At 42.1% G+C, this 17,638-nt stretch overlaps 1 protein-coding gene across 2 annotated transcripts in view; it reads left to right on the top strand.

The window, feature by feature from the left end:
- The window catches only part of DGUOK (deoxyguanosine kinase), a 34,198-nt gene extending 18,111 nt beyond the window's left edge, over nucleotides 1-16,087 (top strand). For both annotated transcript variants that reach the window (XM_054593520.1, XM_054593519.1), the window contains 5 exons: nucleotides 4,731-4,918; nucleotides 8,428-8,575; nucleotides 14,330-14,445; nucleotides 15,395-15,494; nucleotides 15,949-16,087. In XM_054593520.1, coding sequence (XP_054449495.1) covers nucleotides 4,731-4,918; nucleotides 8,428-8,575; nucleotides 14,330-14,445; nucleotides 15,395-15,494; nucleotides 15,949-15,975 — 579 coding nt within the window. In that variant the 3' untranslated portion in view covers nucleotides 15,976-16,087. The remainder of the gene's footprint in view (nucleotides 1-4,730; nucleotides 4,919-8,427; nucleotides 8,576-14,329; nucleotides 14,446-15,394; nucleotides 15,495-15,948) is intronic.
- Nucleotides 16,088-17,638: the final 1,551 nt, after the last annotated feature.

Raw genomic sequence — 17,638 nt, 5'->3', positions numbered from 1 at the left:
TGATAGGTTTCACCATCAGGGGTATGAAAGTGAATTGAGAAGTTTGAATCGTTTTTACCATGGGAATTGTCTATTCCTTGAAGGTATGATAGAAATCACTTTTTAAATGACATTAATTCAGTGCTATTTGGAGGAAATAGTTATTGGACAACTGTTTATTTCTCAGTTATTATTCAGGGTCTTTTTTTAACCTTCTTTAGTCAATTTTGTTTTCTTAGAAAACTGGCCTTGCATTGATATTTTCACATTTAATTGAATAAAATTAGTATATGATTTCTTTTATACTTTGAACTCTTCTGTATCCAGAATTATTTTTGTCTGATGTTGCTTATTTGAATATGTTTGGGAGAGATAGATTTGATAGATTGTCTATTTGCCCTTTCTAAAAAATACCTAATTAATGGATTTTATTTTTTAATTCTATGGGGGTTTGCCATATTTCTGCCTTTATTCATTTCTTTCTCTAAATTTCTTTGCATTATTAGAGCTCTTGGTTTGAATGATTAGTTTGTGTACTTTTCTCTTTTTTCCTGCCTTAATAATAAAATCAGTTGCAACTGGAAATTTTTTTCATGGGATAAGCTTTGGCCCTATCTTCTACATTTTGACATAAAAGATTTTAACTGAAATTTCCAAAGAGTCTATAATTGTAGTTTTAATTTATTCTTTACCCAAGAGTTATTTTGAAAGTATTTTACATTTTATGAGTAGATTTTGTGTGAGCATTGGTTTGCTATCCTAATTTTGTTATAATAGACAGTGCAGTTTATATAGTTTTTAATTGAGAGAACTTACTGACATTTTCTTCATGGATTATGTATGATCAGTTTTTATGTATGGTCAATTTTAGTAAATGCGCCACATATTATGTAGATTATTATTTGTAAGGTATGAAGTTTGATATGACATATTTTGTAAATTCTAAGATACCTTGATCATAAGACACAGTGAATTTAATAACCCTTCTATGGAATAATTAAAATATCTGTTAAGTTTAACTTAGTGAACATTGTAAGATATATCCCAATTTCAGATACATGAAAAAAAAATGATTTAGAGTTTTCCAAGTTCTCACTTCTGGGATCAACTTTCTATTTTAAAATATGAAATATGTTATTTAAAGTTTTGTGTTCTTATTGAGTTTTGTCCATTTCTCCTTATATTTTTAATTGTCTTTGCTCTAAATCAGTATATTTCAGTGCTTTAATATTCCATGTAAAAAGATTTCTAACTTCTTTGTGGCGTCTTTATTGGTTTATTAGTATTTTAAAAAACTCTTCTAGCAGTTAATGCTTTTTTCTTCATACAGTTTTGCCACATCTGCCTTCTTTTTACTTGCATCTATTGCGTTGGCCAAAAAAATCCATTTAGTTTTTCCCATAAAATAAATGACACATTTTTTCATTTTCACCAATAACTTTATTGATTTGCATATTTAGAATATGTCAGCTATCTCACACTGTTGGCTTCTAGTGGGTAGAGGCCAGGGATGCTGCTAAACATCTTCCAATGCATAAGACAGCCCCACAGCAAAGAATTATTTGGCTAAAATGTCAATAGTACAAGAAATTTCTTGTACTAAGGCAACTTCGCAAACCACTTTTGACACATTCGATCAGTAACAGCACCTTCTCCATATACTGCACAAGTCTTTTTTTGCGTTTCAGTTGCATTTTTTACCTTTCTTGAAATAATAAAACATAAAACACTGAAAATGTGTATTTTCTTCCATCTTCAGTATTAAAATGGCTGCACAAAAATTCACCAATTTTGTTAAGTTTTTAAAAAACGCACACTGAGAGTGAAAGAAGGAGAAGGATCAAGGAACATGTATAAAGGACACATGGACAAAGACAGCTGGGGGCAGGGGAGTTGAATGTAGGAGGTGCGGGGCGAGTAGGGCAGGGGAGAGTAATGGGAAAATGGGGACAACTGTAATTAAACAGCAATAAAAAATTAAAATAAAAAACATAAAAAAGAATGCATGCTGATATGACAGCTGTCACAACACAATAACAAAATTGTTTCCAATGACGTTAAAGACAACTAAATGCTGCTAGAGCCATTGTATGGAAAAAAACTAAACCAACTTTTTGGCCAGCCCAATACTTGGATTTTTCTGTCCCTTTGTCTTCAACCAATTTGTCATCTTGTTTTAGGTTTTTCTTATTTTAGGTGTTTCTTTTATGAACAGGATTTTTAGTTTTTATCCAATCTTAGAGTTTGCCTTTCCTGGGAATTTTTCTCTTTTATTATGATTATGTTTAATTTATTCGTGTCATCCTATTTTGTGCTTCCATCTCCATTTTTTAAATTTTTACTATATTTGAAGTTTTCTTTCATTTCTCTCTCCTTCATTTATATGGCAAATTTGCTGTTTTGTTTTTAATCGTTACGAGAGAGCAAGCAAGCGCACGGGGGTGGGCAGGGTGGGCATCGCTGTGAGATAGAAACAGATCAGTTGCCTTCATGTGCATCCCAACCTAGCATCAAACATGCAACGCACTGAATCAAATCAGCTACCTTTCAGTTCACAGGGCAGCGCCCAGCCCACTGAGCCATACCAGTCAGTAAAGGAAGTAAAAGAACCAAGCCTACCACTTTATTACAATATATACTGGATCTTTTGACCTACATGTCTTTTCATTTCTTTCATAATTTTCTGCTTTTCTCCCCCTTTTTATTTAGGGAGAATTTCTTAAACTGGCACTCTGTGTGGTATTCAGTCATTAGGTTTACTATAGTATACAATCTGCTAGTTACTGTCTTCATTGGATGTTTTGTTTTAGCAAATGTATTTTTTCTCCTCTAAGAATGTTCTTTTCATATTGCTCCTTTTTTTTTTTTTTTTTGACTGCCTGCTTTTATCAATGTGGCACTCTTTTGAATCTCAATGAGATTCTTCTGTTTTCTCCTGTTCCTGGCAACAGCTGTCTCCTAAGAGGCTGCTTGTCTTGAGCACGCAGATCGGTCCTATCCTTTTGAATTGCTGAATATTTTTATATCCAATGATTATTCCTCCATTTGTTTATATGTTGGAAGTGATGTTTGCGTTTGTTCTATAGCTGAGATGGTTCTTTCAGAGATTGTGTAGGCCCCTGTGCAGTTTTTTTTGTTCTGGAACAGTCTCCCTTTGGTAGCCCAAAGCCTGCTGGTGGAATGGCCCCCACCCAGTCAACCTAGTACATCTGTCAGCACAGAGCCCCACACAGTCAGTGGGCGTCCATGCATCTCAGTGCTGTGCCACACAACAGCCTCTAGTGACAGCAGAGGCTCCAGTTACCCAGATTTGCCCCACAGCCTCTGCCTCCAGCTCCTAGCCAGGGACCGTTTATGAGGCTGGTGTGTGTTTGTGGTTTGGGGTATTGGAAGGAGGGAAATCATTTTGTGACCTGCTCTGCTCTATCTGTATTGCCCCTGCTGAAGCCTTCCAAAGGGCGGGACCCTTCTTTGGAATGTAGTGGTGGTGTTCAGCCAAACAGGACCACTTGTGGTTGTCTCACCTTTTTTCCCTCCTGTATCTTTGTCTCTTCCTGAAATTTCCATCTGTGAAAGTTTTGCATATCATTCCTCATAGCTTAATGCCACTTTTTTTTTTCCAGAAATTTCCTCAGATTCCTTCCACTATAAATGATCAACCCTTCATTACATGTTCTGCCTTATATTCTAGCTATATCCTTGTCTCATTCCCTTTCCTTTTGCATTGTTGGCTCCTTGAGTTTTGGAACCTGTCTTACTCGCCTTTATATAGAGAAATGGTAGCATGAAGAAGTAAGAGGAAGCCAGGTTTGAGTCCCCATTTAGTACCTGCTCACCAGGAGACTTTGGACAAGTAAGTTACTTAACCTTTCTGAGTGGATTTTCTCTGCAGGAAAATGGGCATAACAATTGTACCTACCTCATGAAGTTGTTCAGAAGATTAAATGAGATAACACAGCATAGTGAAATAAATGGAAATAAATCTTATTTTTCTTTTGTTTTCTGTATCCCTTGCAGCACCTAGCTAGCTCATACAGTGCCTCTTTCACAGAGGCCTTCAGGTAATGGTGACTGAGTGAGTGCAGACCCTAAGTGCTTTGTGTTACACTCACTTTTGCACTGAGTCCGTGGCAGAGCCCAGGAAAGAATCCAGGGCTCCTGACTGTCCCACACATGCTCCCACCTGCACATGCTGAGTAAGTGGGTCTTCAGATGCCTTGCATAAAGTCTATAGAATGGAGAAGTGTTTTGTTTATTAAAAAATTGTAGCCCTTCTTTGAGAGAGAGGGTTCTATTTGGTTGGTCAGATTTTCAAATAAACAGTTGCTGTTCCTGTCTGGCTTGAGGTTTGATAAAGAAATAGCCACAAATGGAAGCCCAAAAGGGAAGCAACATAGTGTTACAATGGAAATAATTGTTTCCAAGTAGAGTTTTAGGTGGTTGTTGATTGTTAACTCCCTCTCAGACAGATTCTACAAATCCATCAGTCAGTCAGTAATACTCTGATTCTATTTGTGACCCTTCCTTTGCTCTTCTCTGGTGTGTTGAAGGCGGCATGTCATCTCCTGTCAGATTCTTGTCTAACAAAGTAGGGTGGTCTCTTCCTTGATAATGTAGCAGTGACTAAAGGAAACGTTTGTAATTGCTTTTCTCATTGATTATTAAACCTGCTGCGGGGGTGGGGAGAAGGTCAACACCGTGAAGTAAATACACCTTCTAGGAAATTCTCTCCTTTTGTAATTTTCCTCTAGGCCTCCACTACCCTAAATTCTGGGAACTTACTGGATTTGATGTACCAGGAGCCAGCACGATGGTCCTACACATTCCAGACATTTTCTTTTATGAGCCGCCTGAAAATAGAGCTGGAGCCCTTCCCTGAGAAACTCTTACAGGCCAAGAAAGTGGTACAGATCTTTGAGAGGTCTGTGTACAGTGACAGGTAAGACCCTGAACCCGCCGCCAGTCAGAAGCCCCGTGTTCAGCGCTGTGGGTTTTCTCCTCTTGCTTAGACCCAGTGCCACTCTGGTCATTGAACATTGCAGTTTTTAAAATTGTCTTCTCTTTTAAGACAGCATTATACAGATTTGTTCAAACTTATAATTCCACAGGGCTGTCATATATGTCAAGAAAGAAAATTTTACTTTTCATAAAGTAGATGCACTTAATTTCCTACATTGCCACTGATTATGTTTTCCTGTTTCTTTCTGGCACAGAGGTAAGCCGGTAGATGCCTAATAGAAACAGTACATGCTAAAAGGCACAGAATAGATGCTAAGAAGCAGAGTATGTTCAAGAAAACCAAGTGAATCAATCAGTGCTTGGTTATCACCTTGAAGAAGAAAGCAGACAGAATTAAAAATTTGTGTTTTTAAAATGATACGAGAGATATAGTCATCTTTTTTTATTATTGTTATTCTTCAAGAAGGTTTTCTAAGAAGAAATAGCACATCTATGAAATTGGCTTCCGTTTTGGATTTATCCATATTTTTTAATTTTATTTTTTTAATCCTCACCTGAGGATATGTTCACTAAGGTTAGAGAGAAAGGAAGTGTGAGAGAGAGAGAAACACTGATAGGTTGTTTCCCAAATGCATGCGAGCACGCCAGGGATCAAACAAGCAGACAGTTCTGATATGCAGGACGACACCCTAAACAACTAGGCCACCCAGCCAGGGCTGGAATCACTTTTAATAAAGGCTAGCAGCCAGCTTGGGAATTCAGCTCGTCTTTTCCAGAGCAGCTAGTCCATCCAGGCTCCAGAATTCCTGGCTGTGCCATGAGAGCAGGCTGTGACTTAGCCATTTGAAAACAAGTGGGGTGCTTTGATGTGGATACTGCTGCTTTGTTTTTGTCTGAAGGCTGTGAATGACCGTCAGTGTGAAATGATGGTTTAAAGCATGATAGTCTGTCTTAAGTATCAAAATGGAAAATGCTGTATTTGATTGTCCATTTACTTCTGAAGACACTAAGTTGGTTACCCATTTAATTCCAAGTTCTTGGAATTAACTAACAATCTAGTTCTGCTTCTGCTTCTTAGTGCTCCCATAAAGCCTTCTGGAGGGAAAAATAAGAGTACATTTGTAAATGTCATGTTATTTGTTTTAATGTTACCTAAAATCATGCGAGATAGGTAAAACAAACCATGTGGGCTACACATTCCTTCTCTGTGTACTCCAAGACAGAGTCTACTCTTTATAAAAGCTAAATTTGTGAATTACCAATGCTTGGGCTCTAGATTTTGGTTCTTATTCACCTGTTGGGTATAATGCTTCCTATATTCCTCTCCTCTTTCCGAAGCCATGCCTTCTGACTAGGAAGATGAGCTACATAGAACCACTGAGGTTACTTGGAAATGTACTCACTATCAGTCTTTTCATTTCTAGTCCATTAGTGAGGTAGGCATGTGAGAGGCCCCTCAGAAATCAAAATACTACTTTAGAGGCTACAAGATCTTACCATTTTCTTGAAAGAGATGAGAATTGATTGCACGATAAGCAGCTACAACATCCTATATGTTTTCCTCAGAGGGGGCATTTGTAAGGCAGAAAGGATAACTAATTACACATTTTTATCCTGATGGTAGTTTAGAACCTTTCCACTCTTAAAAATGCATTCGTGTGTGCATTCACTCAGCACAGGTACCTTGAGTGGCACCTGTGTTCAGACACCAGGCCTGGGCCAGGGGCTGCAACAGGAAACAAAATAGACGCAGTCCCTGCCTTCATAGCAACGTGGTCTGACAGGGAACTCTGAGACTGCACGTGCGCTCCTGTGTTATACGTGTTCCAAAGGAGGACCCGGTTGTTTGGTAGAGTGGATGGCAGAGAGGAAGAAGCCTGAATCTTCTGTTCAAGTTAACCAATAGCATGTGGTTTTAGAGCAAGGACCCTGCTGCCTGGGTCCTCCAGCTGATTCTTTGCAGCCCCTGCAGTGGGGCTGCAGCAGCGCCGCCCCCTTAGCGTTCAGCACCGCGCCCCGCTGCTCCCACTCTCCCCACAGTCACCACCAGGCTTTGGAGAAATAAAGAAGTGCTCAGGAATGTGCGGGCTTTTTGTAGGGCTTATTAACAGATACCTAAGTTCTCTTTATAAGATCTTAATTTCCATGTTACCTGGGACGAAGCGGAAACCATATTTTTAGAAATTGAGTTATAGAAGTCACCTCCTTTTCTTTTTGCCTTTAGCTAGGCTCTAGCTAAACCATTCCAGCCTGGAAGAGTTGACCTCTGGAGCTCTCACATTGGTTTCTCCATAGCCTCGCAAAGGAGTTACAAGATTAAGACACCTTGAATACTATGTGCCACTCCCTCCTCTGAGCACTTGTATTATGTACAATCCTCACAACTCTGTGAGTTAGGTTCTGCTGTTCTCTCTTTAAACAGAGGAAGAAACGGGCTGAGTTTACTGATGTGCCCATGGTGACAGAGCTGGTGAATTTTTGGAGCCAAGATCAGACTCAGGCTTGTGATTCTGCAACCGGTTCTTTTATAGCACACAACTATGCAGTGTATATGCAGTGTATACTTCCCTGAGCCATTCATACACAAGGATTTTGAATTTCATTTTCTCAGAAGTGGCCAGTTGCTGAGCGTTGCCTTAGAAACTGGGATTCATTGTTTAGGATGTAAATTGTGTTTTGAATCAAGATGTCTGAGTTTTGAAAGCAGAATTGACCCTTCTGAAGCCATGGTTCTGATTACCTCTGATTTCCTATATACCAGCTATTCCTTTAGTAGTGGAAGTAACCTAGGGACAAAGCTAGTCGATTTTTGGATTTGGCTTTCTTATGTCTAGATTAGAGGCTTAACAGATGAAGCAAGTAAATAAGAGCTCCGGTGTGCTTTGGAGGAAAGTCTGCTTTCTTGGTAACCCTGCAGTCGTAGGAAAGGGTTTCCTGCTCCACAGGCGATGCTGCTGAAATACAGTTTCTTCTCCACTTCCCAAGTAAACAGAAGTATGGCTCAGCAGCCTGGAGATTCGGAAGCCCTCAGTCCTTGAGTGAAATGCGGTGGGTGCTTTATACTCGATTGGGTTTTGTGGAGGGGCTTGCTACAATTATAATAAAGAAATCTCAAAAGTTTGATTTTTACATCACCATTTGCTGTATGTCTGACTGGTTTCCAGCAGGAAAAATTCTTAACAACCGATGATAAATGCACCCTTCTGGTGCCCCTTTTCTCCCAGTGGGTTAATCCATCTGGGGAGCTGTGATTTTGACCTCTAAAGTCTAGGTGCTATTTTCCATCTTAGTGTTGAGCGAGGAGGAGGATATAGGTTTAAAATTCAGATTTCTTCAAAATTGATAAGGCATCAAAAGGGTTAAGTGGTTTGAATAGCTGTGGAACAAGTTGGTTATTGATTTTTCTGCTTCTTTCTCTCATTTGCCCATTCCATTTCCCATTCTTCTTCCCCCTGCCCCCCACCCCACCCCACTTACCTTTCCAACCAGGTATATATTTGCAAAGAATCTTTTTGAAAATGGTTCCATCAGTGGTTTGGAGTGGCATATCTATCAGGAATGGCATTCTTTTCTCCTGCAGGAGTTTGCCAGCCGGCTCCAGTTACACGGCTTCATCTACCTTCAGGCTACTCCCCAGGTAATGCCAAACCTAAAACCTCTGACTTTAGGGCCATATAAACCTTAAGAGGAGATGTTTCCCAAGCCTCTGATGTCCTGGTTGGAGACACTAGACTGTGGGCATTATCTGGAGCACAGAGAACAGTAGGTAAACACCCTCCCATCTAGCACCGAGCACCACTTCCCCAGGCTTTCTGCAGCAGACGGGTAGAACAATTGACTGTGCATAGAAAGGGTCCCTCTTGATGTAGCAATAATGTAGAGCAAATTAGTCATTCTTTCTATCACCCAGGGCTTACAGGTTGGACCCCCTGACCAGGTAACCTATAGCCAATTGCCTCAGCGTTTCCTTCCCTCTGTGATTGTCTTGATGGTTGCTTGAATGGGACGTGGGGAGGAAGAAGAGAAGGGTTGCCTCATCTCATCCTGGCACTGCCCTGCTTTATAGCCCCCTTTCATGCCTTGAGGACACCCTGGTAATGCATCATGGGCTACAGAAGTTGCTTTCCGTGACTCTCTCTCATGGACCAGGGAACCAACCTAGCACAGATTCTGATAGGGTGATGTCATAGAGGGAGCACCAAAGTCTCCAGAGTCAGCAGTGGTCCTTGGCCTCTGCTCACTGGCAGTGACCCTTGGGCAGTCTCTGGAAACCTTTCCCTGGAGGGGTTCTTACTTATTAAATCTTACAGTTGCTCAGACTAGTGCTGTCTAAGGGCTCTTCTGGAGGGGGATTCTGGGTCAAGGCAGTTTTCAAGAGAAGTGTTGCTCTCAGCCTTGAGATGTATATGTAATGTATAGTGAAATTCCAGATAGACCACATGATCTTAGGAGGGAGAGCTGTCTCCAGGCTGGAGGCCTTGCCTTTTTTAGAGAGAGAACTGAGCCTTGTAGACAAGAGGAAGCCTGCAGGCAGACTGAGTTGTGTCCAAAAGCAGGTGGAGAGCCCTGTCACATAGGCTCGCATGAGCCAGAGAGGAGAGGACCAGAAAGAAGGGCCTCGCCCCAGGCAGGTGGCAGCCAGGAGAGAGGCCAGGAGTGTGACTGGGACTAGATATTAGGGTCTTTGTGTCAGGAGTTTCAGATCGTGAGACAGGAACTAGATAATTGAAGGAAATAAGAAAAGGATTCCACAGAACTAAATAGGACCTAAGGTTTAAAGTGAAACTGAACTAAAGATTCAGTGAGGCCACAGGGCTGAGAACTTGCAGGGAAAAAAGGAACCTGAAATTAGATGTGTTAATTGCAAGTTGACTAGCTGGGTCACATTTATATGACTTTTTTCAGTAGCCTTCATTGCCTCGGAGCATTATTAGAAGCGGCATATTATGAAGGTGATTATACCAGGGGCAGAGGGGGAAAGAAGACCCCTGCCAAAGAAGATGACTTAAGGTAGCCGAGTGTGGGGTCCAGGGTGAGAGGAAAGTCCTGGTCCCAAAAGGGCTCATGGCCTGGGCCAAGGAGGAGTGAGAGGCTGTGGCCTTGGGCCTGGCTGAAGATTGGAGTTGGAGTTGGAGGAGGTGATGGGTTTCTAGTAGGAGGCCTGAGGTGGCTGGCTGCCAGACATGGTGGGTTGGAGGGCTGAGCATTAGAGGAAGCGGGAGTGCTGACCTAACCTTTTCCAAGGGAAACAACTTCAACATAATTAATTCAGTGCCATGAAGACAGTAATGGTGACAAGGAAGTGGGTGGACTTGTTCCTGAAAGTAAAACAGAGCATTTGGCTAGCTGCAGAAGCTTTGTTTCTGGAGAGTCGAGTTTGAAGTGGGACCCAGCAAGGAAAGCAGGAAAGGCTCGCTCACTTCTTTGTGCATTTGATGACTTTGTGACGAGGGGGCAGTGACGATGACGGTGATGGCAATTACTACTACCATCACCCTCTCACCCTGGACCCCACACTACTACGATGCTGGTGGGGCTGATGAGTCTTTTTGGAGAGACTAACAGGTATTCCAGCTTGGGAAGGATGAGGGAAGCTGAGGGATTATTGCAACCTAATGATAGAAAAAGAAAAATCTTTTTGTTTGGAGATTTTGGTGCTGGTTTGATGGCATTAGAGCCAGGGACCCAGGAATCCTGCTATCCTTTCCCTGAAGTCAGCCCGACCTCTTCTGTGAGACTGAGAGGTAACGGTATCCGAGAGGAGTGTGGAACGGATGTTAAAACACCTGTGTGAAAAGCTGTGCAAGTGAACAGCACTCCAGTGCAGAGCTGTGGTGAATACTGAGCTCAGAGCAGTGAGATGGGCCGAAGTAGGGCCTTCTACTCCTTTCCACCTTCTCTCCCCGAAATGCCAAAAAGCAAGCAAGCCAACAGTAACAAACATTTGAAGAGAAGCGGCTGGACCTCAGCGTCGCCGCCCAAACCCGTGGACTCGGGAAGAAAGAGTGCAGTCGGTCAGTGTGCCTCAAAGAGCCAGGCCCGGCCTGTCACAGTGTGCAGCATGGAGACAGCGTGTGGAAAGGCCTGGGAACAAATGGCACCTGGGTTTGGAAAATACAGGGGCCAGGCCCACAAGCAGCCACCGTGCAGTTGCCATCTCTGCCTCCAAGCAGTCTGAGCAGCAGCTTTTCCTGAGGAGTGTGTGTGAGGGGGAGCGAGGCAGATGGGCCGGAGGGTCTGTCCCTTGCTATTTGCATATACACTGTGTCCCCTATTTACAATTGGACATGTCCTCCCAGTGAGGAACAGGGACCAGACTAAAGTACTGTTTACACAGGCTTTTTTAAAAAAATTTTTGTAACCATATCAGTAAAGCAAGAATTATGCCAAATGCTCAAACTTCTGCAGGGAAGAAGTTTGCTCAGTTAAGCAAATTAGTAGTAAAAAGGGAAATGTTAGCCTTTTTAATAGAAAAGACCTTAGCATCAATGTTTGCCTGCCAGCAATGAATGAATGAATACAGCTTTTATGAAAGGAATTGCTCTGCCCTTGATATAATTGAAAACATGAAGTCACATTTTTTAAATATGCATTTTTATTAATTCTGATAATATTTTTCTCTGAGAGGAAAATTAGGTAGCTTTTCTATGTTTAGAAATCCTGAAGCTTACCTTGCTGGCAGGAATGTAAATTGGCTGGCCTCTGAGGAGGCGGTCTGGCAGTATGTACTAGCAAGCACACATACCTTTTTACCTATTAATTATGCTCCTTGGAAATTACTCCATAAATACGTTCCCACATGGGCAAAATGTCTCCTGTGCAAGGCAGCATTGTCTATGAGAGCAAATTAATGGAAACAACCCAAGTGGTCATCAGTAAGGACCAGTTGAATACATTGTGCTCTGTCCATGCACTGGGAATTCGAAAGTCCTGAAAAAGAATAAGAAGGTACTTTACTGTACCAGTCTCCAAGATACATTGTTAAGTGAACAAACATTAAGAGCAGAGTATATAGTATGATACCTTTTATATGTATGCATATATTTTTTTTTAAAAATGGATAAGAATGTATATGTGTATAAAGTATTTCTGAAAATATACAAAAAAGTTAATAATATTGGTTGGTTGTTAGTGGGATGGAGAACTGGGTAGCTGGAAGTCAGGAGTGTAAAGCTGTGTGACTGGAGAGGGAAGGGAATAAGGGGGAATGTCATGAAGCCATCAGCTGTAGAGTGGAGGTAGGGGCAGAAAGAAGGGAGGAGAGAAAATAGGTGGGTTCAGAGTGAAGGAAAGTAGAAATGAGAAAGTTTTTTTAAAGATTTTACTTAGTTTTAGAGAGGGGAAGGGAGAGAGAGAGGGAGATGTCAGTATGAGAGAGAAACATGGATCAGTTGAAACAGAAGAATGGATCAGTTGCCTTTTGTACCTCTCGCATGCACCCATATGGGGACCTGGCCCGCAACCCAGGCACGTGCCCTGGCTGGGAATCCAACTGGCGACCCTTTGGTCCACAGGCCAGCACTCAGTCCACTGAACCACACCAGCCAGGGCTGAAAAAGATTTTTTAAAAGTAGGAGAAAAAGAGAAATGGATGGAGCGAGACTAAGTCAGCTGGCCCGCCTCCTGGGTTCCCCCCAGTCACTGCGCTCCTCAGAGCACCTTGTGCAGGCCGCCCTTTGTCACCTGATACAGCTAAAATGCCACTGGTGGTCTGTGTTTGCCCAGGGCCTTAGCACAGCAGCCAGCTCTCAGTGGTGCTCAGTGAGCTGGTACCAGGGATAAAGGGGGAACTTCTGCTCCTTCCAGGAAACACCTCTCAGACTGTTGATGCCAAACTTCTCCCTCCCTCATTTGACTGCTGCACTTAAATCCAACCCTCACAGCTTGAACTTGATTCGCTGTTTTGTGTATTTTGTTTTACTTACTATCTAATTACATTGTAGAATTCCTAGGACAGGGACTTCATCTGAGTTTTGGATAATTATTGATTGAGGGAAGAGGGAGAGACCAGAAGGGATAAGTTCTAAAAGTATTAACATGTTAGATCATCTGTTAATCAGTTTGAAAAGTTGGACATAAGGTAGATTATAAATAAAATCTTTGTATATGACTTTATCTCCTGAGAGGAACTATGAACAAGAGGGAAACAGCAAAAAGATTCTGTGCTTCTGGAATATTGTGCGTTATGTTTGGGGATAAAGTTTACATTTGGGAATAAGTTTTCTTCAGTGTTTGGAAGAAAGAAGTCCTATACCAGTGGGTTAGTCCACCTGATCTTCCAAAACAGATGACATTGAATGATGAAATGTTTGCTAGGCAAAGAGAGAAGAAAGGCAATTGTGAGAATGCAAACATTTGGAACAAGTTTGGAGGCGTGAAGAGCTTGGTCTGCCCTGAAGGCAGGTGGTCAAATATGTCTAAAGCAGTGAATCCCGGAGAGGGGCTAAGGAAGTTGAGAGTGGAGATATGGGAGGGGTGGGCAGACTCTGGGAATGGCCTTGTGACAGGTAAAGAAGATGACATTCTCTGAGCCATTGTGCTTCAGACTTTTTACCAGGTGAAAGCAGAATGGATTAATGCACACTCTGGAAGGAGGGAGGGGAGGAGAGTTAGTCCCAAACCTCACTTTTTTTTAATTTCTTTATCTTTACCCAAGGCAGATTTTGCATTCTGCTGCAGTGATTATTTCCTGTGATTTGAAAGAGATGTTTGCAGTTACTTAGCCTTTCATAAATATGATGCTACTCATACTTCCTTGAACCCAGAGGCAATGGCTGTAGGCAGTAATGGGCCCATCAAGTATTTTAGGCAGGGAGAGTAAGGCCATTATATTGGAGTCCTATGGAAGGATGGACTGAGCAGACAGACTGGGAGGAAAGAACATCTTTTACCAGGAACTTAACATGCCTTGCCTGGCAGATCCTCACAGTGACCTGTGAGGGAGTGGAGGCCCCACAGAGATTGCACCGCTAGTGCATGGTGGAGACAGGAATTTAATCCTGGACTTTTTGGCGTTAAGACTTGGGCCCTTACCATACCCTTCACCATCTCCAGGAAGCAGAGAGCCAAAAGGCTCTTGCTGTAGTTCAGGTGAGAGTTGATAAGGACCTGACCAGGCCAGAGGTAAGAATGGAGCAAGGAGAGAATGAACTTGAGACGGGAAGGAAAGATTCAGTGACATCCTGGAAAAAAAGGAGAAAGAAAGATAATTCCAGATTCCTGGGTGGGCGATGTTTGCCCTTAACCTGTAATTGAATAAGAAAACAAGACCATCGAAGCAAAGTCTTGGCATATAGTTCCCAGGATAGACATTATGAGGGGGTCTGAGAGCCCCCAGACTGCATTGTAACAGCCAAGGAGATGGATGAGCTCAGCAGGGATTGTCTTTCAGGTCTGTTTGAAGAGACTACACCAGAGGAACAGGAAGGAAGAGAGAGGAATTGAGCTGGCGTATCTCGAGCAGCTTCATGGTCAACACGAAGACTGGCTTGTTCACAAGACCACCAAGTAAGCAGAGGAGAAAACAGCAGCAGACAGAGGCCTGCCTCTCTGCAGCCAGCCCTTAAAACACAGGATGTTTTAAACACTGCATGTTTGTTCAACATGCAGCCCCATAAGAAGGTTCAGATTGTACTGGAAGTGGTTGGAAATGTCAAGCATTTTCCAACTCAAGTTCAATACTGGGTATAATCTGTATATTCCAAGAGACTTTGTTAGATTGTATTTCTTCAGTTTTCTGATTTATAACATTCCACTGGGTTGATCATCGTGATTGATGATAATGATATAAATTGGCTCAGGGTGAAAGGCTGGAAAATTTTAGAGAAATTAAGTTGACATTCCCGTTTTTGGCCTTTCCTCACTAGGCGCGGTATGCTGTCCGCCTGAAATGTTTGGGGCTCTCGCCTTCAGGGTTAGTCTCAAGATTAAAGAGAAATTTTAGCCTTCGTCTTTCTGGATAACTTTATTGGATTCCTTTTCTTTTCTTTTTTGTTTTTCTTCAGGTAATAGAATTTTGTTGCCTCCTGGGTCACAATTTAAAACATATGAATTGGCTTATTTTATTTAATTTATTGGGGTAACATTAAATTGGGGTTAATAAAATTATACAGGTTTCGGGTGTACAATTCTATAATACATCATCTATAGTTGCTTGGTGTGTCCCCCACCCTCAGACAAGTTTCCCTCCATCGCCATTCATGCCCCGCCTTTCCCTGTGGTAATCACCATACTGCTGTCTAAGTCCATGAGGTTTTTTTTCTTCTTTTGCTTAATTCCTTCAACTTTTTCACCGAGCCCTGCATGAATTCTTTTTTAAAACTGCTGTTTATGTGCCATCTCATTGCCAAGCCATGTGACCGTAGACCTGTTCTCCAAATTACTAAGACTTGGTGAGTATGTGAAGCTTGACTCGGATTGCTTTTTCCTGTTCCCTGAATGGTCCTGCTCCTTGTAGGCTCCACTTTGAGGCTCTGGTGGACATTCCAGTGTTGGTGTTGGATGTCAATGATGATTTTTCTACAGAAGTAACCAAACAAGAAGAACTCATGAGAAAGGTGGGGAGGACCTGAACTCCTGCTTTCTAATGGTTTTCCTTTATTTCACTTTTATCTTTGCTTCAAGCCTAAATATAATACCTATAATGTGAAATGTAATTATACATTTCATTTACATAATGTGGTTATACATCCCTTGTACAAGTTACAAATATAATCCCAGTTTTCTAAAGTACTTGGGGCCAATAATTGTTCAATAATTGACTTACAATACATGCTTCGCAACTCACTTCCTCCTCTAAGGCATTCTAGAACTAGGGAATGGAGACTTCTGGATTCTATTCCCAGCCCTGCCACTTGATACTGGATGGCCCTGGGCAGGTCGCATTTCCTCTCCATGCCTGTTTTCCCTCCTTCTCAAAAAACTCATGGGCTGCTTACGCATTGTGGATGGACTGTTGTATAGTCTGCTGCAAATGTGAAATTTAACTTTTGGGTTTTCTCTTTCCCATAGGTAAACGCCTTTGTAAATAGTTTGTAACCAACACCAGGATGTTCTGGCTGGGATACAGGCTCTCTGACGCTCTGAAGCTAGAGAAAGACGGAGTCAGCCGCCTGTCCCGTGCTCACCGCCATCTCCTTTTGCCCCAGAATGCTGGCACTTCACGATGTGGTTTCTGTTACTCTTAGACTTTGCCATGGTATTCTTTTGTATCTCAAAGTTTTCTAAAATAAAGCTTACTTTAGTTTTGCTTATTTTGCTAATCTAGTTATTCATTTATTTCAGCGTGTATTGATTGATGCCTGCTCTGAACTCCCCTCTGAACTAGCCATTTTCACCTGGGAAAAATGTTAACTTTTCTTCTTCTCGAATCCTTCACCAGCCAGACATGCCAGGGCAGGAATCGCTCCCAGGACCCTACCCGGGCCCTGCCCTGGGTGTGAAGAAGGGAAGTAAGTGGCTCAGGAATGGGTGGGTGCTCAAGTGTGAGCCCTAGAGTTCAGAAATGGAGCCCAAACTCCAGGAAGCTCCTTTCTCTTTTCTCGTCCAGCGCTCTTGGTATGGAGGATGGGGTCGAGATTTAGACCTTAGTCCTAGATCTGAAGAACCCAGACAAAAGAAAGAAATGGAGAGGGAGGGAGAGAACAAATCAGGAGCATAAAGCTTAGCACCTAACATTTAGGATTTGGTCATCCTGGCACTATGGCCTGCTCCAAACACCTTACCCAGGAAGTTTCAGGTGACCTTCATGGAGCAAATCTGTCTATACTGGAAAGAAAGAAAATTTCTATGCTGCACGTCCAGCTTCCAAAACAATTTATTGTTAGGGAAGGAAAAAACATGTCTTGATAAAATCAAATTGCTCCACTGCAAGACACTTGCAGGCTTATGAGCTGCTGAGAGCCGAACCCCGGCGAGCCCCTGGCAGCTGTGCGGGCGCACAGGAAAACGAGGGAGCTCGGGACTCAGTGTCCCCGGACGCACGCCTGCTTTCCTTTATGCTTGGGAACATGAGTGTGCGATTGGCTTCGTACAAACGGGATGTTTTGAAATAGCAGCACATCATTTCTTTTTTACTTAAAAAATTTTAACAGCTTTATCGAGATATAATTCACATATATATGTTTAAAGTGAATATTCAGTGGTTTTTAGTGTAGTCACAGGGTTGTGCAACCACGACCACCATCAGTTCCAAAATGTTTCATCAGCCCGAGCAGAAATACCCTGCCAGGGAATCACTCCGCCTCCCCCGACCCCCGCCACAACAGCCCCCAGTCACCCCAGTCCTGCCCTGCGCAACCACCTACCTACTGTTTGTCTCAACAGATGGACCTATTATTGACGTTTTGTATAGGCAGAACCACACAGTATGTGGCCTTTTGTGATGGGCTTCTTTCATTTTCAAGGTTCATCCATGTTGTGATGTATCAATACTTTATTCTTTTTTATAGCTAAGTATTTCATTTTATAGATATACCACATTTTGTTTATTCATCCATTGATGGACATGCAGATTCCACTTTTCGGCTATTACAAATAATGCTGCCCTGACAACTCACGTACAAGTTTTTGTGTGGCTGTATGTTTCAATTTTTCCTGAAAAATTGAATTATTGAGTTAAAGGTAACTCCATGTTAAACTTTTTCAGGAACTGCTAACCATTTCCAAGATGGCTGTACTATTTTACATTCCTTCTGGCAAT

This window comes from Pteronotus mesoamericanus, unplaced genomic scaffold, assembly GCF_021234165.1.
Source record: "Pteronotus mesoamericanus isolate MK-2021 breed Mesoamerican mustached bat unplaced genomic scaffold, CSHL_Meso_final scaffold_45, whole genome shotgun sequence".
NCBI classification, from domain to species: Eukaryota; Metazoa; Chordata; class Mammalia; order Chiroptera; family Mormoopidae; genus Pteronotus; species Pteronotus mesoamericanus.
This window is presented reverse-complemented; position numbering and strand designations above follow the sequence as displayed.